The following is a 25116-nucleotide window of genomic DNA, read 5'->3' on the forward strand; positions in this document are numbered from 1 at the left end:
AACTGTGGATAAAATGTTAAATTACAAACTTTCAGTTGTAAAAGAACATTCTAATGGGTCATAGAAATGGTGATTTAATTACTTTATTACAATGGCTAAGCTTCCTGGTGAGCTGAGTTATAAACTGGGGTATTTAACACTACTAAGCATTAATAATTTCATCATGTGGGTAAAAGAGTGTGTACATGTTACTGTGTGTGTACATGAGCACATAAACACAGGACATTTTAGATTTCATATAGGTATGCAATTGCCATAATGTAAAAAGGCAATGGGTAGACTTCAGAGAGTACCTAAGTGCAGCACTTGAATGAACGCTCATGAAATGTCCACGAGGAGGGAGATGACAGGTTATTTATTGGTATTTACCGGTGGCAACTGTTAATGTCCTCTGAAGCAAGGTAAAACAGAGGTACCCCAAACTGGAAATCAGAATGGAGTAAGCAATGCTCATAAATAAGGGAGGAATGAAGATAATTAGTTTTTGGGAAAGAGGCATCTGCAGGGGACATGTGTAGAGAACAAAATGTTGATGGCTCACCAGTTCCTGAATGCAGGGGGAAGGCTCTTAACAACTAAGAGACAAATGGGAATTTGGAGTTCCTACAAATCTATACCAGACCATCAGTGACATTTTATTAGAAAAGGGAACATGAGATTTATCAAGTCTTTTCTCTATTTTTCCTGGATTATTTAGGGTCTACAATCTATAGAAACTAGTTATTGCCACACAAAATTTTTTTTTTATAAAGTTATATGTTCTTTTGATTTTCTCCAGCAATCTAGGATTATCTGGGGAAAATGCTTGTCAATTGTGTTAGAAAAAAAAAATGAGTCTATGGGGGCACTTGGGCGAGAGATAAAAAGACTAAGCTCCAAAAGGAATGAAAAAAAATCAAACAGGAAAATTACGACTAAACAGTCTTTATGTTCACTAGACTTTTCCTCAGAAGTTCCCATGCCCATTTCTTTAGGTAATTTTGTATTAGGCAAATATATTTCCCTTTTGTATTTCATTGTAACAAAAAAGCATTCTGCACCTAAAAGTTTATAGTTGTTCTAGACCATCATATTTATAAATATGAATGTTCAAGAAGTTCAGAAGATACTGTCTTAGAAAATTGGCAAGCACAGTTAGTAATGACTGGCATGTGTTAATTTTGCCATTTTTCACACCAGAAAAGAATATAATTTAATGTGGTGGGAAAACAGATGAGAACGAGATTTTAAGACTCAAGGACACGAGAGGAATAAAAAACCTCTTGAGGTGTGAATAAACGGCCCTGCCCCTCATAAAGAAAAGGCTGTCAATTGTACCAAGAGAATGAGAGTAAGCTGTTTTTTCTGTTTCCTGAATACTCTGGAAACACCAGAGACTGATAATACAATGTGTGTCAACAGGGTGTCAGTGTGGGCCTCTTCTGATTTCAGCTCTTCCTCAGTTACAAAATCAGTTTGTGTGGGTAAATTATTTATTTTGTGAAGCTATTTAAAATTTGGATTTCTTAAGGATTATATATAAAACTAGGATATGGGAAAAAAAAGTCCTTTTAAATGAACTTTTAGTGATAAAGGCTAAGTTGTTTAATATAAAGATAGGCATATTTATCTTAGGGGTTTCTGTTTAGAACATTACATCATATTTTATTTTTATATATTATACCAAATAGAGATAATTAACAACCATTAGCATTTAATAAGAATAAATCATCTGATGAGCACACAAAAATTATTTTAAAACACCAGAAACTTAAGATGGCAAAAATATTTACTTCCTCCAACGTTAATATTATAGAGCAAAGGGAAGAGCTAGTAATTAGCATAATACATATTATCCCAAACAAACCTTACTAAAACAAAAATTACAGTAATATAGTTCTTAAAGCTAGGGGAAAATGTATTATATTTGAGTAAAGCATGGGCTGCTTGAAATGAGTTAAGCATTCCTAAATGTTACAGGAGGTGGTTTTTCAGCTACAAAACTAAACCAATAAACCAGTATCTTATTCCTGTCCTTTCTATACCACAAGCTATTACTGCTTATATTAGTATTAAAAACAAACACATATACCTCATGTCCACTTAGCAGAGTACACTCATCTTAAAAAGAAACTTACCTGATGAGCCAAATCCACTGAGGGCTGAGCCTATAGCAGCACCCAAAGAGCTACTGCTTCCAAAGCCAAGAGATGTACTTCCAGGTTGGCCAGGTCCGTGAGAAAATAAAGAACTGCTCTGGGAGCTATTAGTCAAAGAAGTGCTCCCGTAAAATGAATTCGACTGCAGATTAGTGCTTGGCTGCTGCGGCTGCTGCTGCTGCGGTGGTGGCTGAGTGCCAAGTGGCCGGAAGAGACCATTTGTGCTGCCTGTGAGACTATTTGCAGTTCCTCCAGCTGCTGCTGCTGCTGCTGTAAATTAAATTTCAGACACTTCTTAAAACTACCCAGAAAACCATTTTCTATTTTTGAAACATCTCAAACACCAGAAAAATATTATCCCTGAAAATGTCAGTGACACTTACCAGCTTGTGCTGCTGCTGAACTAATTAAAACAGGTGTTGGAGCCATTAATCGAACTGGAGCTCCAAGGCCAGTTCTTGCTCCAGGGCCAACCACTAAGGCACCAGTCTGATCATAATAGGCAGTTGGAGTTAGTACTTGATAGCCTAGATAATATTAAAATAAATGTTTACCAATGAAAACATTATAGAAAACATGTATTTATTTTCCCCCGCATTTGTGTTTTTATCAACACAGCTATTTAGACTGTTAATATAAAAACGTTAGTCACCATATAAAAGCAAACACAGCTGAGAAGGTATTACTAAATATATGAAAATGTACTAAAGCACAAGTAAATTTTTTTCCTAAATTTTAACAGAGATGCCTCTCGCTTATGGACAACAAAATGATGAGATATATTCCTTGATACTGAAACCATAGGTAATCAAGGGCTGATGCTTGAAGGTTATTACCATTTAGTCAGTTGTCCTGAGAGGAGAATGGATAGAAAGATTACGGGAAGTGAGGGAGAACGCTGTACGATTTATTATGCAATTTTAGTAAATTTCTAAACCAAATGCCTCATTACCAGCATTCCCTTTGTAAGCAGCCCTTTAAAAATTAAGTCATGATATAAACAGATAACTCAAAATCATAAGGTTTAACAGTCAATTTGTAAAGGTTCTCAAGCTGCAATCTGAATAAAAATCACATAGGCATTAGTTTTATTACAGCCTTGACCACAAGGCAGGTGACAATTTGCATTATTCAGAACGACAGGTGAGTGAAGTTTATCTCTTTATAGACCTTCTCAGTAGGGACTCCTCATCTGAACCACAGAACAGAAAATGACTATTTCTAACAGAAAACTGACTATTTTGCCAATTCTCTCAAGGATGGTGCATAGTAAGTACCACTCAAGCTGCATGGGAGAGAAGTTAACTATATATATATACCGTGGATACTTCAAGGCAATAGGGCTTATTCTCTCCCAGAACGCAGGTTGAGAAAGGCTGTCTTATACAGTAACAGAGACTCAGGCTCAAAAGTCTGAGGACCACTTGCAAAACTGCACTGGCAACCTTGGATACTTTTAAATTTAAACACTACTTTTCCCACTAAGACCAAAACTTTCACATGCAAAGGCTGTTTTAATTAAATACAGTAATTCTGCTTCGCAATTACCATTTTACTAATACAATGGATATGAATTAGGAGGTACAGCCAAATGAAGAGAAGCATCAGGCAAAACCTAGGAGGGAATATAAAGCTTTCAAGCCCTCTCCTCATGGAGTGAACATGATGAATTTGAGAAGATTATTAGATATCCATCTGTAACTGTCACATAGGATGTGCAAGTCTAGAGTTCAGGAGAGCGGTTCAGGCTGGAATTATAAATATGGGAGTGGTCAACATAAGGATGGTATAAGCTAAAAAGGACAAAATCACCAAGAAAATAAAAGGGCAGGGCTTATGGCCTGAGGGTACTTTACATTAAGAGGTTGGAGAGAGCAGGAACAAGGGAAGAGACTGAGAGGAAATAGCCAGTCAAGAAGAAAGAAAATTCAAACAATTTGGTCTCTTGGAGGCCAAAGAAAAAAGAATTTGAACAAAGACTGAGTGATCAACAATGTCAAATGCTACTAAAAGCCATTAAGAGTTGAGAACCTGACCAATGAACTTAGCAACATGGAAGTCATTCTGGTAAGGATAAAAGCCAAACTGTAGTGAATTCAGTAAAGAATGGAAGAACCATAAACAAGTACAGAAATGCTTTTGAGGAGTTTTGCTGTAAAAAAAGGACCAGAGGCGAGCTACACAAAGGGGGCTGAGAGTAATTTTTTTCTTAACAAGAAAATGTACTTGATTAGCAGAGCATGATACTTAGGTGCTTAAAAATTTTTATTGTTATTGTGAAATAAAACATAAAAAGTACAAAAAACAGTACATCATAATGACTACAACACAAAAAAGTATAACTACCATCCAAGCCAAGAAACAGAAAATTGCCCAGCATCCCACCTCTTGAAAGTCCCTGCTCTACCAGTCTTCTCTTTCCCTTAGAGTTACACATTCTACTTCCCATAAACACTTCTCTCTAAACAATCATTTGGTTTGAATTATTTAAAAAATTTTAGGTACGATTCATCCATGTGGTTATACAGAGACCTTCTAGTTTCCATCTTCATTATTGTATAGCACCTCATTGGACAAACACCACAATGAATTTATCCATTCTACACTTACACGGTTGCCAGTTTGGGGCCACTGCCAACAGGACTGCCATAAACATTTTTGTATATGTATGCTGGTGTGTTATGTGTACATATTTCTCTAATCTAAGGTATATATCTAGTAGTTGACACACTGGGCCAAAGGGCATGTGTATTTTCAAACTTTGGCAAATAATGCCAAGCTGCCTTCAAAGTGGTTGTGCAAATTTACATGCTTACCACCTTGGTATTAGAGTTCCCATTGCTCCATGACTTCAGTAATACTTGATAATGTCAGACTTTTAAAAACTGGCCAACCTGAAAGACAGGCAGAAGCTTTCTGTTGTGGTTTTGATTTTCTCTCCCCATAAGGAGGCTGAGCATCTTTTCATATGCTAATTAGACACTGGGATTTCCTCTGGGGAAACAGCTGTTCAAGTCTCTTTCACCCATTTTCCTATTGGTCTGCCTTTTCTTATTGATTTATAATTCTTTATGTATGCTGAATTCAGGAGTTTCACCGTTTTAATGTATTGCAAATATCTTCTTCCATTCTTAGCCTGACCTGTGATTCTCTTTATGGTGACTTTTGAAGTAATGGGTTCACATTTATTATTTCCTTTATTTTCATAAAAAAATTTCCCTATATTATCTTCTAATAGCTTTAAAATTCCACTTTTCCACACTTACGTCTAAAATCCAAATGGAGCTGAGTACTGAACACAGGATAAGGCAGTGGTTCAATTTGTTGCCCAAATCATCAATTTTCTTTATTTCATCTTATTTATAAAACAAGTCATTCATTCCTCCCTACTGCTTTTTGCTGCTTTCTTTGCTATTAATTAGGTGGCCATTTCTTTTGGGAATCTCACTTTTGGGGTCTCTACTTTGTTCCACTGGTCTGTTTGTCCATGCAGTAATTCAACTGCAGCTTTAGAGTAAATCTTACTCTGTAAGTTAGAACAGAGCAAGTCCTTCTACTTACTTTTGTTCTTTAAGAATGTTTTGGCTAATCTTGACTCTGCATTTTCATTAAATTTTAGTTATCAGCTGTCAAAAAGAACCACCAAAAGAACCCATTGGGATTTTTGATTGGAAATGCACTGAAACTACAGGTTAATATGGGGAGAACTGGCATGTTTAAAATACTGAGTTGCCCAATGGTTTGTTTATTTAGGTCTCCTTTAATGTCTAAACAAAGCTGCTTCCCATAGAAACTGGGCACATTTTTTGTTAGACTTATTCCTAGGTACTTCTGACTACTGTAAATAATAACCTTCAAATTTTTCATTTCAAAACATTATGGTGTTGGGAGTTCCCTTGCAGTCCAGTGGTTAGGACTCAGCGCTTTTACTGCCGTGGGCCTGGGTTCAATCCCTGGTTGGAGAGCTAAGACCCCGCAAGCAGCGCAGCATGTCGGAAAAAAAAAGAAAAAGAAAAAGAAAAGGCTGTTGGTTAACAGAAAGATTTTTAACCTGATTTTTATATCCAAAAACCTTAACAAAAACACATTAATTCTAATACTTTATCTGCAGATTCAGTTAATACAATCATATTTTCTGCAAATGACAGTTGTGTTTTTCTATTTACAGAACTTATTCATTTTACTAGAATTTCTCTCATGTTATATACTGGCTAGGCTCTTTAATATAATGTTGAAGAGAAGTATCGTTAGCAGAAATCCTTGTCTTATTCCCAGTCTTAGATGGAACACTTTCAAGTATTTCCTATAAATAGCAAAGTCTATCATCCTTGGGAAGTGGGGTAGGGTGTTTAATTCCCTCCCGACTCCCCAGCATATTAAAGATGTTATCTTCTGGTTCATAATTGTTAAAGAGGTTTTTTTTTTTTTTAAGTCAATATATAAATTTATTATGCTTTTCCTGCATCTTTTGAGAAGTTCTTATGATTATCATCTTTTAATGTGGCGAATTACACTGTGATTTGCTAATGCTCATCTTGCATTCTTGGGATAAAACCAACTTGTTCATGATATATTATCCTGCTTTATATTGCTACATCTGGTTTGCTAATATTTGAGGATTTCTAAATCCATGTTCATAAGTCTGATGAGCCTACAATTTTCCTTTTCTGCACTGTTTGACGGGTTTTAATATCAAGATAATGCTAGTACCATAAAATGGCATGGGAAGAACACCCTCTTTTTCTGTTCTCTGGAATTTTAAAAATTGGAATTGTTGGAATTATTTCTTCCTTGAATGCCTGATATCATTCACCACTGAAGTTGTGCTGGTCTGGAATTTTCTTGGAATATTTTTGATTACTCAATTGATTTAATGGTAATGAACTTTAGATTTTCTATGTATCCTTGAGTGTGTTTGGTTACACTGTTCTAGTTATTTGTCCATTTTGTCTACAATTTCCAATTTCTTAACATGAGATTGGTTCCTAATACCCTCTTATGATTATTTTATTTTTCTGATATTGGTTATTATGTCTTCTCTCTTTACCTTTTTTTTTAATGAACTTCTCAGAGGTTTATCAATTTTATTAGTCTTTTCAAAGATGTAAATTTTGGGATAACCTGACTCTTTTAACTATATGTTTGTCATCTATTTCATCCATATCAGTTTCTATCTTTATTATTTGGCTTCCTTCTACAATTCTTTGGGTTTATTCTCTTCCTTTTATGGTTCCCAGATAGAAACTTATTTTCTAATGTATGCATTGAAGCCTATATACTCCTGCCATTTGCAGCAACATGGATGGACCTAGAGATTATCATACTAAGTGAAGTAAGCCACACAGAGAAAGACAACTATCATATGACATTGCTTATATGTGGAATCTAAAAAAAAAAAAAAACAATACAAATGGACTTATGCACAAAACAGAAATAGACCCACGGACACAGAAAACAAACTTATGGTTACTAAAAAGGAAGAGGGGGCAGAAATTAGAGAAGTTTCAGATTAACATATACACACTACTATATATAAAACAGATAACCAACAAGGACCTACTGTATAGCACAGGGAACTATACTCAATATTTTATAATAACCTATAAGGAAAAAGAACCTGAAAAATAATAAATATAACTGAATCACTCTGTTGTACACATGAAACCAACAACACTGTAAATCAACTATACTTCAATAAAAAAAAAAGCCTATATACCCCTCTTCTATGTTTTGTTTTTAAGTGTAGTCCACAAGTCTAAATATGTAGCATTTTCATAATCATGCAGTTCAAAAGTTTCTAATTTCTACTGTATTATCTTTTTGTTACTTATCTAAAAGACACAAGAGATTAAAAAAGACATGGTCCCCACACTCAAGAATTATACAATCTGTAGCGAAAATAATGTACTATAGTCTTAATTCTAAGATGCCACTTATTTTCAGACATGACATTGATCAAATAACTTTCCTTAGGGAGAAATACATAACTCTTCCACTTTAATTTTAACACACTTTACACCTCCAAACATGGTAAAATAATTAAATTAAGAAAACAAATCACAAATAGCTAAATGAAACGCAAGGAAGACAAAAGTAGTAAAGAAAGGAGCAAGTTATGTGCCACAAGAACGGCAAAAAGAATGATTATTTTTCTTTTTTTTGGCTGCGCCACGTGGCCTGTGGGATCTTAGTTCCCTGACCAGGGATCGAACCCACACCCCCTGCACTGGGAGCGCTGTGTCTTAACCACTGGACTGCCAGGGAAGTCCCAGGAGGAATAAGTATTAATGAACAAGCACTGGGAAAGATGTGGAAAGGATCATATTAAACGATGAGAAGGGAAGTTAATCACAAAGTATAAAGCAAGGCTTTAAAAAGGAAAATGTAAAAGTATATATCCCAATTTTGCTTAAAATTTATAAAAGTGTATTCTAAACTAAAAGTATTAGCTAGGGCTAAAGGCATAAAAGGATATTTGTGGAACAGTATGTGGTCTAGTGTGTTAAAGCATAGGACCAGGATAGTACTGATTAGGTTAAAAGGTATCAATAGTTTGGAGCTATATTAATGAAAATGTTAAGAAGCAGAATGGTATGAACTAACCTGTATTTTTGAAAGGTAACTGAGGGGAGAATAAAAAGATGAAATAAACAAAAGAGATTGGAGGCAGACAGAGTTAGTGGGAGGATATAGGAGAAGCTGAACAAGAATAGCAGAGATGAAAAGAAGTGAACATGAGAGAATAAACAACAAGTGGCAAGTCACTGAATGTGGAGCACAAAAGAAAACCAAGAGTTAAAGATGACTCTGAGAATGAAGCCAAAAATTTCTAGCTCAAAGGGATAGCGGGGTTAATAGTGAAATAGGGTAAACAATAAGATAAGCAAATTTGGGAGAGGTGAGTTCATTTTTGGACATTTTCAGTTTAAGGAGTGGCAGGAACATATACACGGTAATATCTTGTACAAATGTAGAAATGTGTTAAGTGTTTAGAAAAGAATCCAAGATGCAGACGTAAACTCACTGGTTTACTGGTATAGGAAAGACAGGTGAAAAGATGAAAGTAGTTAAGACTCTTCCACAGAAAAAATATAAAGTATCTCTGTTTTTCCAATATTGAAACTAAGGTTCAAAGAGGAAAGTAACATGGCCAAGGTCACACAATTAATTGGCAGAGCAATATGGCAGATCTGACTCCAAAGCATCTAGTCACTAAAGCCAGAAAGTCTTTTACATTTAAGTGATATACAGAGGAAAGGGAGACTGACAAAAAGCAATGAGAAAGATGGGAGAGCCAGGAGAGTAAAATACCACACAAATGTAGTGGAGAGGAGTTGCAGAAAGTTGGACATACAACAAAGTTGTGTAATACAACAAAGAATTGAGAAAAGTAAGGATGGAGGAGAGGAAGTCATACTTTGGCACTGAGTTACATTAGAGCTACGTATGAAAAGGAATCGTGGAGGCGGGGCTTAAAAGAAGTGTGGGGTAGAATGTAAATTCTGAAAGGTAGTATAAGAGGGGAGCACAAGAGATAAAGCTTTTTAGGATGAAGAAGCAGACTAGCATCGTGGTTGTGGAAAAGGAGGTGGCAGAGGGAGAAAGACTGAAAATACAAGACTAAAAAACAATGATGGCATATATAATCAAGCAGAAGGATTGAAAGTCTATAATCAATACAGTACAAGGAACAGGGATTTGATGGATGAGAAGTGAAGGACAGAAGGTGGAAAAGCTAAGGACTGCATGAGATTTGAAGAAATAAACAATTTTCTAAGCAAGCTTTTGTATTAGCTTTATATCTTTAAAACATATAAAGATATAACACATAAAACTTTGTATCTATGTAACTATTTGAATAAGGGAGAATTATTTCATCATAGTCCTGGGCAGAATAAAGTATAGAAGGTATTAAAGTTTTACAGTGAGGGAATCATATGAACAGTCAACAAGTCACTTAGGCACACAAATATTATTTCTAGTAAAGCCCTTTTTGTGAAAATGATTTTTACATTTTACAGTAGTAAAGGGACTAAATGTTGTGGCTTAGAAGGTTAGGTAAAATAATTTGGTTTTTTTCCCTAAAAGTTTTACCTGCTTTTAATTTTCTCATCACTCTGAAGACAGTCAATGGTTTTTAGACAAATATCGTGTAAAAAGTGGTTTTCTTTTAGGTGTGCCAAGATAGAGTTCACTGATGAACAAAACAAAACAAAAAAAGCAATAAAGAGCTTTCTTATAGAATGGAAAGAAGTGAACATAAAAATAAATTTTGAGAAGACCAAAGCTGATAAAATTAATAGCAAAATACCTTGATGTTTTTAGTAAATAAGAACATGAGGTGAATATGAGGAAGAGGAGCAAAGGCATTTATAAGAAATGGGTAATAGGCCCAGCACCAAAAGTCTAAAACAATAAGCAATAAGTTAAAGGGAGAAGCAAATAAACACAGGTCAGAAGCATTCTCTTAAATCAAAATCCTACTTAGAATCTAGTAAGACGGGACTGTTGTACTCCATGACTCTTCTGCCTTTTCTATTTATAGCTAAAACCCAAGAGGAACCCAGAATGGTCTTAGCAGTGGCTTTCATAAACTCCCAGCTCAGTTCTTTTAGCCCTGTTCCATGTCTCTCCACATGCCTACAACTTCTGCTTCACAGTCCATTTCACTAAGGGCTGCTTTTGCCAGGGTCTCTAATCTACAGCAGCTCTGGGAGAGCAGCTTCCATGAAGCAAGTATACAGCTGGGGTAAAAAAGGAAAATAACGGGAATGCCCCCATTCTATTATCATTTGTACTCCAGGGACAGCAATATTAACATCCTTTTTTTCATTCAGTAGGCTAAACAAGATGATAAACTCAGACCTTAGAATTTGAGAGAGAACAGAATGAATGTAATTGATACAGAACTCCTCAAAATAACATACAGAAATATTTAGCAGCATGTAAAAAAAAACCCCTCAATCACGTAAGTCAGGATCATTTCCAATGCATTAAACACATCTCCTAAATGATCTGAATAGAAAATTTATCTACAGTACAATTAATGAAAACTGGAACACGTATTTCATTAATCAGTATAGTTGACTCTTAAACAATGCAGGGGTTGGGGCACCAACCCTCTGTGCAACTGAAAATCTGCAAATAACTTTACAGTTAACCCTCCATATCCACTATTTTGCACCCCGCAGGATTGAAACAACCACAGATTGTGTAGTACTATAGTACATATTTATTGAAAAAGATCCACATATAAGTGGATCCACACAGTTCAAACCCATGGTTAGCTGTAATCTACAGCTGAAGGAGTAACTACTCATACACTGAAAGTGGAAAGATGGCGTGCTTGAAAGTGAGTCTTCAGGAATGAAGAGAAATGAAGGAATAGAATGGGAAGTGATGCATTATCTACGGACATTCAAATGTAGCCTTTAAAAACATAACAAGTGCTAACAGATAACTAATAAGAACCTGCTGTATAAAAATAAATAAAATAAAATTCAAAAGAACCAAACATAACAAGTGCTAACAGATAACTAATAAGAACCTGCTGTATAAAAATAAATAAAATAAAATTCAAAAGAACCAAACATAACAAGTGCTGCTTCATTAGCTTAAGAAAAATACCTTCCTTCCATCTTCCACTGTTTAATATTAAAGTACTAATTTTGTATTTAGTTTCACAAATTTACTTCACAAAAAATGTACTTTGTTGGCCTTTTCTAAAAGTTGTACTGTGGCAACAGGCAGAAAACTTTAGTAAATGCTGATGCCATTAGGTTATAAAAACCAACAGGTTAAAATACTATATAAATGTGCTAAACAAGACTGAGCAATGTTCTAAGTGGAAAATGTTAGCTGTACACTTTTCAACATTAATTAATTAAATGACTAACTATCCTTGTAAGGCAGAAATGGCAAACAGGTTTTGTTTGACATACCACCTAATGGTTTTATTTCTTTTTTTTTTTTTTTTTAAAGGCTTTATTGAATTTGTTACAATATTGCTTCCGCTTTATGTTCTGGTTTTTTGGCTGCGAGGCATGTGGGATCTTAGCTCCCTGACCAGGGATCGAACCTGCAACCCCTGCACTGGAAGGCGAAGTCTTAACCGCTGGGCTGCCAGGGAGGTCCCGGTTTTATTTCTTAAAGCACTGCATTAAGAATTCTGGGCTGAGGGCTTCCCTCGTGGCACAGTGGTTGAGAATCTGCCTGCTAATGGAGGGGACACGGGTTCGAGGCCTGGTCTGGGAGGATCCCACATGCCGCGGAGCAACTAGGCCCGTGAGCCACAACTACTGAGCCTGCGTGTCTGGAGCCTGTGCTCCGCAACAAGAGAGGCTGCGATAGTGAGAGGCCCGCGCACTGCGATGAAGAGTGGCCCCCGTTTGCCACAACTAGAGAAAGCCCTAGCACAGAAACGAAGACCCAACACAGCAAAAATAAATAAATTTATAAATAAACTCCTACCCCCAACATCTTAAAAAAAAAAAAAAAAGAATTCGGGGCTACACTCCACTGGAAAGACGCTTTGATTTACACCATAAACAGACTTAAGAAAAAAAGGTTTTTGAGAATTCTAACACATATTTGCCATCCCTGTCATTGTCTCGCAAACAATACTGATTTCAACTATTGGCACCTGAGTTGTAAATAATGCACTGCAGGCTAGGCAAGATTTAAAGACATTTCTTGATTTTTCTCACTCCTCAGTGTGAGAATCTACATTTAACATTTTAAGCCTATTCAAATTTCCACAATTAACCAACTATATACCTGGCATGCCGGTAGCAAGACCCTGACCAAAAGCCAAAGTTGGATTTGCTGCTGCAAGTGATTCAGCTTGCTGCCCTTGCTGGCCCTGATTGGGAGTAAGAGGGCGCTGACCTGCTCCAGCACGAAGAACCTACAAAGGACAAACAATTTCCTTAAAAACGAAATTATAAAATAACAAATTTATCTCAGACAACTCTGTATATATCACAGATAGCCTTTGGATATTCTTTGAACATATTTACATTCAATGAAATGTCAGTTTACCATAAAAAAATACAAATAACGTAACACCAAAAACATAATCTATTAAGCAACATGGTAGAGGGTCTTCAGGAACAACTATTTCCAGTATTTGTGCTCTTTAACCTACCAACGTAGTATTAAAATGAGAGACAGATATTTGGGCGGTGAGAAGGGAATGGCAAAATCTTACATGAAGACAAAAGTTTAAATTTTATTATTTTCTAAGACTGAAAACTCTAAATTAAGTATAATTATTCAATTAGTCTGGTACGAGATTGTGGTGCAGAGTGAAAACTTCAAATTGAACCAAGTTTTCAGAATTCAGAAGCTTTAATTAAAGTGAGTAAAAAGCTGCTTTTTACTGTAAAACCTTAGGGTTAAAAAAGGAACAAAAGATTTCATCAAAAAATGTGAAAACTCTTAAGGCTGGTCAAACTGCTTCGTAATACATAGTTGTTGTAGTGAATATATACACAAGCATGATACACATTAATTTCACAAAGGTAAATGCTTAAACAATTCAGGACAAGGGGGATTCATCTTAAGTCCATCCGTGTAAGTAAGCATCACGCACAGGTATATGTGATGTTTAGGCAATGTGATATTTTTATCTGCCCAAAGAAGACACAGATTTAAAAAGAATTTATTAAATGGTGCTGTGGTATAATCTACAAGGACTGAGCTAAAGGACAGCTTTAACAGAATATCAATATAGTTTAAAAGAAAATTCAACTGCCAAGTAACACTATACTTGTCATTAAGTTGCTTCTTTGGTATAAATATGATAAATTTGGGGCTTCCCTGGCGGCACAGTGGTTGAGAGTCCACCTGCCGATGCAGGGGACACGGGTTTGTGCCCCGGTCCGGGAAGATCCCACATGCCGCGGAGCAGCTAGGCCTGTGAGCCATGGCCGCTGAGCCTGCGCGTCCGGAGCCTGTGCTCCGCAACGGGAGAGGCCACAACAGTGAGAGGACTGCGTACCGAAAAAAAAAAAAAAAAAAAGATAAATTTGACAAACAGAATTCTGGAATTTTTATCAGAATTTTTCTTTTACATTTACTTATAAAAATAGTTCCAGAAAAGTGGCTGAAATTTTAAAAAAACCTTAAAAATAAACATTTTCTGTTTTAAGAAATTAAATCTAACCTTTAGTGAAAATATTTCATCTTTCCTCACTTAAAAACAAAGTACCCAGTAATCTCCTTTTTCTGGTCAGAAATATATTAATATTTAAAATAGCAATTTAAATACCCAGAAGAAAATGAAATGACAATTACTTTGACAGAAACATTATGAGCACACTTTAAGAAGTGATGAAAAGAAAATTTAAAATTGCTAGAGATTTCAAGACAGTTTCAATAATAGAAATGTTGAAATGGAATACAACCAGATCTTTAAGTTCATATATATGACTACTGGAGAAAAAAAACCACATAATCAATATTTGTATGCCAACTGTATGATAAGTACTGTGCTACATATTGGGGAAAAAAAAAAACACAGATCTTGAATGCAGGGAGCTCATGAAATTTCCAAGACTCTTCAGGTAGTATTTAATGAAGGCAGGCCTATACCTGTTGCTGTCCAGGCTGAGCTTGTGATGCTGCTTGCTGATTTGCTGTGTTGTTTGCCGCAGCTGCAGCCTGCTGCTGAAATAAATTGGCTGGATACACCCCCCACGGAACACCATAATACTGAGGTGGAACCACTGCCGGACCTAAACCCCACATCCCACCCCCCCAAAAAAAATAAAAAAAGTCACTACATTTTATAGATAAATAAGGTTACCATTAGATCATAAAAAAGGGACAGTGCATAAGACTTAGAGCAGATGTCCTTACAATCCTCTACCCACATACAACTGTCTTCCCTTTTCTCTTTTTCCCAGTTTTACTAGAAAGTCTCACTGAGGTATGGATTATTAAAAAAGAAAGTATTCAGAGGTGACAGCAGTCGTCTTAATGAAAAGATGTGAACTAAACTCAAGAAGACCAATGAACTGACAGGACACTGAACCATCTATTCAACACCTATTATTGAATGCTAGTTTATGCATTTGATACTGGCAAATAGGAACATTAAACACCATAGAACTGTAAGATTTCCTATACTCAACTCAGCATTTTCTTTAAAAAGGAATTTTTAAAATTGAAAACAAAACATTTTTGGCTTTTAATTTGTAATCTATAACATAAAACTAGGGAAAATGTTGGTACTAAGCTTGCTACAACTGTATTTTAATTGTAAACTGTGAATTTTAAAATATTCTTCATATCTGAAACAGAATTAGTTACAATTCTCACAAAACAATTGAAAATCACGTAAAAACAAATGAAACATCAGTGTCTTTATGGTTAGGAAGATGGAACTAGTAAGTTAAGACAAGAAAGAACTATGAAATATAATCATGGACATAGACATAAAAAAGCAAACCAGGAAAAACCGAATGAATTCTTGCTCTATTCTACTTTATTCAAGATAAAATTTCATTTCTGGACAGTAAATAGTATCACACAATAAGCCCTGCCATTAAACTAATGATTACGATGTCATGTTTCCTGACTGATACATGTCCCTAAATTCCACTGATACGATTTTAGTATATCTAATGTGTATACTTTAGAAAGTCAAACTCTTGGTTTCACTTTGTTTTGGAAGAAAATAAAGCCCAGTGTAACTGACTCAATCACTAAAATGAAAAGCTTTGAACAGTTTAAAGGTAAAATATATTTCTAAAGATAGTTTAAGCACAATCTACAATGAAGACTCTTAAAATATAGAAAAGGATTTATGAAGAAAGGATACACTGTCAAAACAAAACAAAAGAATCAGACATCCATCTAGAACCTCTCTGTCCAAAAGTAGCCGGAAGTCATCTGTGGCTAAACAATTAAAAGCTGGAGAGCCTGAATTAAGATGTGCTGTAAGTATGTAATACACACAGGATTTTGAAGACTTAGCATTAAAAATAAAGTATCTATTAATAATTTTAAAAATATTGATTACATGATATACTGGGCTAAATCAAACATACTGAAATTAATTTCATCTGTGGTTTACTTTTATAATGTGGTTACTAGAAAAATCTAAGTACATTATCTGGCTCACGTTCTATTTCTACTGAACAGTGCTGATCTTAGAAAGCCTAAGTAAGTTCAGAACGCCAGAATCCTCATCTCAAAACTAATGACCTCTTAAAGTTGCTTCCTTCAGTTCCATAGATTAATGATTTTATGTATGCATGATATACTAGCACTTTACATACTAACATCCAGTTAAATAGTACCAGGAAAGCTCACATCTTTATGGAATCACATGCAGATCTATACCAAAGCTACTGAATGTGACAGGTTAGTTTCAGTCTGCTAAGATATCAAACAAGAATTTGAAATTAACATTTTTTTCAGGTCTTAAAGTCCTGAGTATAAAAAAAAAACGCCTATGAAAAGACTAACTGTTCTGCAGTCACAATAATAAATAACTACCAGAAGTGGATTTAAAATTAATTGATCAGTGATAATTCAGTGAACTTATCAGTGACAGCTTAAAGTTATGAAAAGTTAGCCAATCAACAGACTCAACCCAAGGAACACACTTCTATAGTTGACATCTCCCTCTTCCTGCCTTGGTAACCAACATAAATCATGCTTAAGACAAATTCATTCCTGTCTCTGTAACTAACTCAACATAAAACCACCTTCCCCCCAAATCCTATAGAAGATCAGCAAATCACTCTGCTCAGTAAGTCTGTGCCTAACCGGTACACAACTCTCCCTTACTTAAATAAGACATAAATACAGTTTGGTTTAAAAAAATTTTTTTCCCAGCTTTACTGCCATACAACTGACATGTGACACTGTGTACTTTCGGTTTTTACTTCAGATTTTGAGTGGTGGTTATCAGGCTTTGACACTTAATAAGTTCTTTCCACCTCAATCCCACCATTTTGTCCCTCAGCTTGCCTGCACATTTTAACATTGCTAATTTAACTTTACTTTTTAGATACTCATTCTCTTAAAATCACTGAACCTCTTTACCTTGTACTATCCCTGACCTGGGTATTTATAGCAGCTACCCCCAGTTTATTTTCTGAGAAGTAACTTTATTTGCACTGTCTCTGTGGGTAATGGGATCAGTCACAAGAATAAAGATTTGTGGCTGCTAATGTAAGATTTCTGAGACTATAAAACTAAAATGTAAAACAACCATGTACAGGAGGAAACGAGTTATCTGACTTCGGTCTTCTCCTGTAGCATTACAGTCGAAAAATAAACTAACTCTCTGGAAACTTCAGTTCATTCTGGATAAATGTTTCAGTTTTTTCCTAGAAACTTCAAGTTGCCCAAATAGACAAAAATAAAGCTTATCCCCAAATTAAAACTAAATCCATAACAAGCAACAAGTATGAACAGTAAGTTACCTGCTAATGTTGCTGCTGCAGCCAATCCTGCTGCAGTATACGGATCAGTCCCTGGAGGAGCAGCACTAATAATATATGGATTTGGCACAAATGCAGCTGGAGCAAGGCCTGCTGAGAATACACCAGCTGTATTTTAAAGGGGGAGAAATAATAAATAAAAAAATATGTATGATTTTCTTCATCAGGTTAAAAAAAAAAACATTTCTTCTGAAATTAGGGTTGGTGGGGGAGGAGAGGGTGTATAATGATTCTAATTCTTATTAACTAAGTGACCTTGGGCATGTAATACCTGACTCTGGGGTTCTTTGTTTATGAAACTGGTTTATCACCAGTGATTTTTGTTAGAATTAAATATACATGACTGTATAGTACTAGCACATACACACAATAAATGTTTAGAGCTAGAATTGCTATTGTTCAATAGTGGTTTTTCATTCAATCCTTATTAAGCCATACTGTGAGCTAGGGATTCAACACTGAGAGAGACAGATATGATCTACACCCACAAATCACTCCATCTAGTGAAAAAAACAAACAAGTAAGTTGGCAATTAGAATATAGTGTAAGTGCTATATGAGCACAGAAAGTAGGGGTATCCAAGAAGCTTTTGGTAGGATGGAGTGGGGCTGTAGTGTATAAGATAAAACTGGAGTTATAATCAGAATGAAGACTCATGAGGAGTTTCCTGGGTCATGCAAAGTAGTTTGGACTTTATCTTGAAAATAAAACAGTGAAGAGTTTTAAGCAGGAGCGTAAACCCACTTCTGAGTCTAATATATGCCAATATAGATTCGGTTAAGGCTAAGAAAGATTTTAAAATATTCATTTGCGGTACTTATTAAAGAAAGAAGAAAACTGCTGGTATTGAGCAGGAATCGGTATGTAGACCTTTTATCATAAGGTACTAAAAAATTACTTTGAAAATGTACTGCGAGAGTTTCCTCTTCTGGAAACTAACTGTGACAAGTACAAGGTAGGGAAATAATTAAAGAGAATGTGTTTAAAGTTAAAGGAGCTCAAAAAGGTTCAAGTTAAAAGATGATGGTGGGGAGATATGGGCATAAAGCAGGTGGACATAAAACAATTTTTTAAGAAGTATTCAAAAGGTACATTTATCTTAAAATCTAGGTCTTAAAATCAAGATTCAGAAACCTAATTCTAACTATATTATAGTGGCTTTCACATTTTGTGACTGTAACCCACAATGTAAAATACATTTCCCTAGTGTCCATATACACACACATGCCACAAACAAAAATCTCAAAAAGATATTTACCCTTATGAGGTTCCAATGCACTCTATTTTCTATTTAATTTTTCTCTTCATTGATTTCTAAATTACTTAATTTTAAGAAATATTGGCCACAAGCTACAATACTGATTTCAAGCCCAGGCATAGCATGGCCATTTGAAAAATCTGCTTTTAGTAAAAAAAATAAGAATTAAACAGAGGGTTCAACAAAATCCTTGTACTATTTAAAAAAGCATTTGCTCCAAGTTGCATTTTTAGCTATGTCCTAGGTCGAAGGTTTCAAGATTTACTTCTGGTTCCTCTACTGTGATTATCTTTATGACAAGAATAAAGATGTATTGATATCCATGTTCTACTCCTATAACTACAAATCGAAAAGTCAGGGCCTAATTTTATATTCTATATTTTTAGGATTAAAAAAGATTGCTTTTAAAAAATGAGATACTATTTAAGTATATAACGTGGAAAGCCAAAGTCCTCATGTAACCTTTACTGGCAGGTGGTTTATAGCCTTCTAAAACATTTTTTTTTTCAATTTTAGACATGATTTTAATATAGCTCTCTCCATATTTATATTACAAAGCAGATAAGAAGCAGGAAGGTTTCAAATATTTGAAAAACAAGGAATTAGTGTGACCTAATGGATATATATTGAACCTTCTGCCAAAAAAAATGAAGAAAACTTAGTTTAAGCTCACATGATTCACTTAGAAATATTTGCAACACATTAGACATCAAACCATATGCTTGTTTGTATACATATAAATATGTATATGTTTGCACGTATATATACGTTTTTGAATCTGTGTTTACATATGCACATATGTATAAATGTATACCCTTCTAAATTTTTATATTTATATACACAAACACACACTCATAAATTTTATATTACAGGGTATAACGGTACTTTAATATGCTTTTTTCACTTGCCAATTAACCACAGATCCCTTTCTAACCACAGATCCCTTTCTATGTCAACAGATACCTATCTAATTCATTTTGGGGGGGGGTGAGGCGGGGGTGCTGTGTGGCTTGTCGATCTTAGTTCCCCAACCAGGGATGGAACCCTAGCCCTTGGCAGTGAAAGCAGAGTCCTAACCACTAGACCGCCAGGGAATTCCCTAGTTCATTTTTTTTATAGCTTCATAGTTTTGTATCCCACTACATAGAAGAAACATGATTTAACCAGTCTACTACAGATATATATTTAGATGAGTCACAATTTTTGCTATAAATAGTGCTGCTATTATTCTTTAATTCTTTAATTCTTTATTCTATAATACAGCATCATATCCTCATGAAAATTCACGTAAATGGACAAATATATATAATTTCTTGATCCATATTTCCAGATTACCCTCCAGGAAAGTTGTACCGATTTACATTACTACCATAAGTATATGAGAACACCACTTACACTCCCGCTGAAATAGGATATTATCAAACTTTTTAAAAGTTGTCAACATCAGAAGTAAAATAAAGCGTTCAAATTTTTTGGTTTTAATCTATAGTTCTTTGGCTATCAAAGAGAAAAAACATATCAAATCTTTTATACCTTTATTTTTTCTCATTAAAATTTTTAATCCATCAGGAATATGACCCAATTATCTCCAACTTATTCTCCAAAGATATTCTTTTATAATTAGTTTGCAATGTCAAGGTTAAAATTACCCCACCACTGCACCCCAAATACACACACACCCATTTCAGAGTGTTCTTGTTTACTGATCGACTTGTATATTTCTAGGCCAGTGCCACACCCTTTTAATCACTGTTGATAATAATTGTTTTGAAATATGGTTGAGTACGTCCACCTCTCATTTTAGTGTTCTATTAATTTTCCGGTTTCACTTTTCTGAGATAAACATCAAAAGCAAACTTTCAAGTTCAAAACAAAAAAAAAATCCTGTTGGGATTCCAATCAATATATTAAATTCACAACTTAATTTAAGGAGAATTGACCTCTTTACAGTAATGAGTTTCCCCCAAAGGGCATGTGTCCCCATTTATTTAAGCCTTCAGAAAAAGTTTACAGTTTTCTTTACATACACCTTGAACTGATTTAGTTACTCCCTACTCCACCCCACATCCTGATTACTATGTGCTATATTTCAGTGTTTGTAAGTTTCATCTTCTGGTTCATTTCCTCCTAGGTGATAGCTAATTATGAAACCCACCTATGTCTTTTTTTTTTTTTTTTTTCACAAGGTTCTGAAATGGTCTGTTTTCACATCATTTTGTTGTTTCAAGACCTCCGATCTTTGATGACTTAAGTCCTTGATCTCTTAATATTCTAAATAAACATTTTAAAGTTCTTTTCAGAACTTTAAAGTTCTCTTATTTCTACATCTTGGGTGTAAATTCTACTATACGTTATATGACTGCCTTCTGACTGCCCTTTCTTGTTTGCACTGTAATTTCTGTTTTAGATACTATCTTATATGAGATTCTCTTACACTTACTCATCCCAATTGCTAACTACACACCGTAAGGTGAAGTCTCCAAACCAAGTCTTTATTAGTGACTTGGGGGTCTAACCCTCCAACCCCAATCCTGGCACTGTGCAGGCCTTCTGCTTATTTATCCCTCTTGCAGCCCGCTACAGGCCTCATAGATTTATTTCCAGTTTACTCCTATGGATCACCTCTCAATTTCCTATCCTACAGAAATTCCCCAGCCATCAAAACAACCCCACATTTTTCTTTTCTCTCTCTCTCTTTTGAGTGTGGCTCTATTTTAAAACATAAAATGTATTGTATCTATACCTCTTTCTGGTCCAGTCCATGGGCCAAGTTCTAGCCTGCTACCTATTTTTCTATGAATTAGCTAAGAATAAACATTCTAAAATGGTTGAAAATAATAATTTGTAACAAATGAAAATTAGACAAAATTCATATAACAGTGCCCACAGTAAAGTTTTATAGAACACAGTTGTACTCATTTATGTATTGTCTACGACTGCTTTGTGCTATAACAGCAGGGTTGAGTAGCTGTGACTGAAACCATATGGCTTGCAAAATTTAAATATTTACTATCTGGGACTTTATAGAAAAAGTTTGTCAACCCCATTCTAGAATATGCACTGTCTGTTATGGTAGTTATTACCATATATAGCTACTGAGCATTTAAAATGTGACTAGTCTAAACTGAGATCTGCTCAAAGTGGGAAATGCGTACCTGATTTCAAAGACTTTATATGAAGAAGAGAATTTAACATTTCTTATTAGTGTTATATTGATTATACTTGAAATATTTTGGATATAATGGATTAAATAAAATATTATTCAAACTAATTTCACTTACTTCTTTTTACTTTTTAAAATGTAGCTACTAAATAATTTTAAATTCTGTGTGGCACATATTATATTTCTCTTGGGACAGTGCTGTTCTAAATGAACTATCAGCCAGCTAAAAGATGACTGAGCAAACCTGGATAAAAGGACTATGATCAACTCTCTCTCTCTCTTTCTATTTAACTATGGAACAAAGATGAAAAGATGGGATCAATTTTGCTAAGTTATGCTTTCTTAGAAATTTCCATTTTATTCAGGTTTTCAAATTTATTTGCATAGTTTCCCAGATGGCTTCACAAAGTTGTTCTAAGTTGTGCCAAATCTTTAAAGATCACGTAAGAAAGAATGTAAATGAAAATACTCCAAGGCATTAAAAAAAGGAACATTTCTAAATTATTTTTATGAAGCAAGCATACTGATATCAAAACTAACAAAAAAATGCAAAAATGCACACATACAAACTTAAAGACTAACTTCATTATATGTTGAGTTAAAAAAAAATCCTAAATAAAACATCAGCAAATTAAAAGAGCTCATTAAAATAATTATATACAATTCTTCCAAATCCTAAAAACACAGGAATGCTTCAATTATTAGAAAATATCATTCATAAAATTAATAAATACTAATTAAGAGCTTTCATAGATACCAATTTAAAGATATAATGAAAGACAGGAAGGCATTTACAATGATAGCAAAAGATAAAATACCAAAGAACAAACTTATTGAGAAAGATGCAAACTTACATGAGAAAAACTTTAAAGCAATCATAAACAACACAGAAGCAGACTTGAACAAAAGTAAAGATACACTATGTCCTGGATAAGAATACTTAATGTCATAAAGATGTTGATCTTCCTAAGTTAAGATTTTAATCTGATCTGGATGTAAATAAAAGGATTCTAAAGTTCATATGAAAAAGCAAATAAGAACCAAAAATTTAAAACTCTCAAAAGGAAGAGCAATAATGGGTATCCTAGCCTGCCACATATAAATCATACCACAAAGCGTCAAGAAATAAAAAGTGTTGTACTGGCCCACGAGTAGACAGGAGTCAGTATGTTTCTAACAACGAGTAAGAAGTACTGAAGGACAGGGGTACAGAAGGCTGAAGAAAACTGGAAAAAACAGGTCCAGAGTGCATGCTGCTATTAGAAGTCATCTAGAAATGTGTGGTCATCTTTGATTAAAACCAAAAATAAAATTTTGGACCTGGAAAGACTTCTTGGATTGACATAGAACAATACACAATTAAGGGAACAGAACCAACTTAGTATATCCCACCCACTGCCCCCAAACATACTGATGTTGAGAGTGTTCACAACTTTTCCAACCAGGAAATAAATCAAGGTCAGCCAAAATCAGGTGTAAAAACGGTTCCACGAACATGATAAAATAACATAAATATATACACACACATTTACCAATGTCATATACCTGGTTTTGGTATTGTACTATAATTATGTAAGATGTAGTCATTTAGGGAAAACTGGGTGGGGAATCTCTCTGTACTCTCCTTGCAACCTCATGTGAATCAGTAATTATTTTAAAATAACAACAACAACAAAAAAAACCCAAGACACAAAAACACATACTAATGCCTGAACTCTACCAGTAACACGTATGTAATTGTAATAATTCACATCATAGTAAAGACTATAAAGGTCAAAGACTAAATAGCTTAATGAATTAAGGAAGAAAATATTCAAAGAAATTTTCTTGGGATTCCTATTTCCAACCCATTTTAAAAATAAACATTCTGACTTGATATGAACACCCGTAACTACACTTGAATTTCCAAGTGTTTGATGCTTTCGACTTCACACTGAGAAAAAAACTTATGTGCTCGGACTTCCCAGGCGGTCCAGTGGTTAGGACTCTGCCTTCCAGTGCCGGGGGTGTGGGTTCAATCCCTGGTTGGGGAGCTAAGATCCCACATGCTTCATGGCCAAAAAAACCCCCAAAACATAAAACAGAAGCAATATTGTAACTAATTCAAGAAATACTTTAAAAATGCTCCACATTAAAAAAAAAAAATCTTTAAAAACAAACTTATGTGCTGACAGTTTTTTATCAAGTTATAGATTTTTATTTCACCAAGGACACAAATAAAAGCCAAACTGTTCTTCCCTAATCTTTACTCTTGCCATGTAATCTACTACTGTTTTATCTCAATGAGATGTTTCAAAAGTAATGAAATAACATCATTCAATAAATACGAAAGGAACATTCTAAACACTTTAACACAAGATTTTCTAACAGTGTGATCAAAATGGTAACTTATAAAGACTCACCTATATGTGGCTGCTGAGCTGTGGCTAATGCATATTGCTGCTGTTGAGCTGCAGTTAACTGCTGAACTGTCAGTGCATTAGTCCTCTGAAAGAGCTATTAAGAAAAAAATATTTAATACAAAGATTAGTCTCAGAGCATTTCATTTTTGTTTAGAAAGCTAAGAACAGAATATTATAAATACATATTTGAATCACTTTTTCAACTACAAGGACATTTTATTCAATAAAACACTAAACGTTCAAGAATACCCCTATTATTTATGTCAATGTCTCATAGCACTTCAGGCTATACTAGTACATAGTCGAGAGGAACTTCTTTAAAGGAGTGGCATGCTTTACCTGCTGCTGGGAGTTGTAGTCGAAAAGGCCTACAGTAGCTCCTGAAGAGTCCATTGGTACCTGATTACCAGGATAGTCAAATTGTAAGGAATCCAGACCAACTTGTTCCATGGCATCTAGATTCTGAGTTTCAGGATTTGAAAATTCTTCAACAAGTGGTTTATTAGCTGTAGGATTAGGAAGAGGCCCCAATCCTTCTGGGGGATTAGTATTGGGGCCCAGGCGCTCAACTACTTCAGTTGGAGAGGCTTGACGACTTCCAGGAGTACGACTATGTAAACAAAACAGAAATGAGTAAAAGTAACAAGTATGTCAAAAGGTGAAATGGGAAAGTAGGAAAATCATGAAAAAACAAATG

General features: G+C 34.8%; 1 protein-coding gene across 5 annotated transcripts in view; it reads right to left on the bottom strand.

Annotated features, from left to right (window-relative positions):
• PUM2 (pumilio RNA binding family member 2) overlaps positions 1–25116 on the bottom strand; it is a 92219-nt gene that overhangs the window by 31035 nt on the left and 36068 nt on the right. For all 5 annotated transcript variants that reach the window (XM_024747799.1, XM_024747798.1, XM_024747797.1 and 2 more), the window contains 7 exons: positions 24759–25029; positions 24420–24513; positions 17579–17704; positions 14733–14875; positions 12915–13044; positions 2522–2665; positions 2118–2408 (listed from right to left, as the gene is read on the bottom strand). In XM_024747799.1, coding sequence (XP_024603567.1) covers positions 2118–2408; positions 2522–2665; positions 12915–13044; positions 14733–14875; positions 17579–17704; positions 24420–24513; positions 24759–25029 — 1199 coding nt within the window. The remainder of the gene's footprint in view (positions 1–2117; positions 2409–2521; positions 2666–12914; positions 13045–14732; positions 14876–17578; positions 17705–24419; positions 24514–24758; positions 25030–25116) is intronic.

The sequence above is a fragment of the Neophocaena asiaeorientalis genome, unplaced genomic scaffold (assembly GCF_003031525.2).
Source record: "Neophocaena asiaeorientalis asiaeorientalis breed wild unplaced genomic scaffold, Neophocaena_asiaeorientalis_V1.1 scaffold84, whole genome shotgun sequence".
In the NCBI taxonomy this organism is placed as follows: domain Eukaryota; kingdom Metazoa; phylum Chordata; class Mammalia; order Artiodactyla; family Phocoenidae; genus Neophocaena; species Neophocaena asiaeorientalis.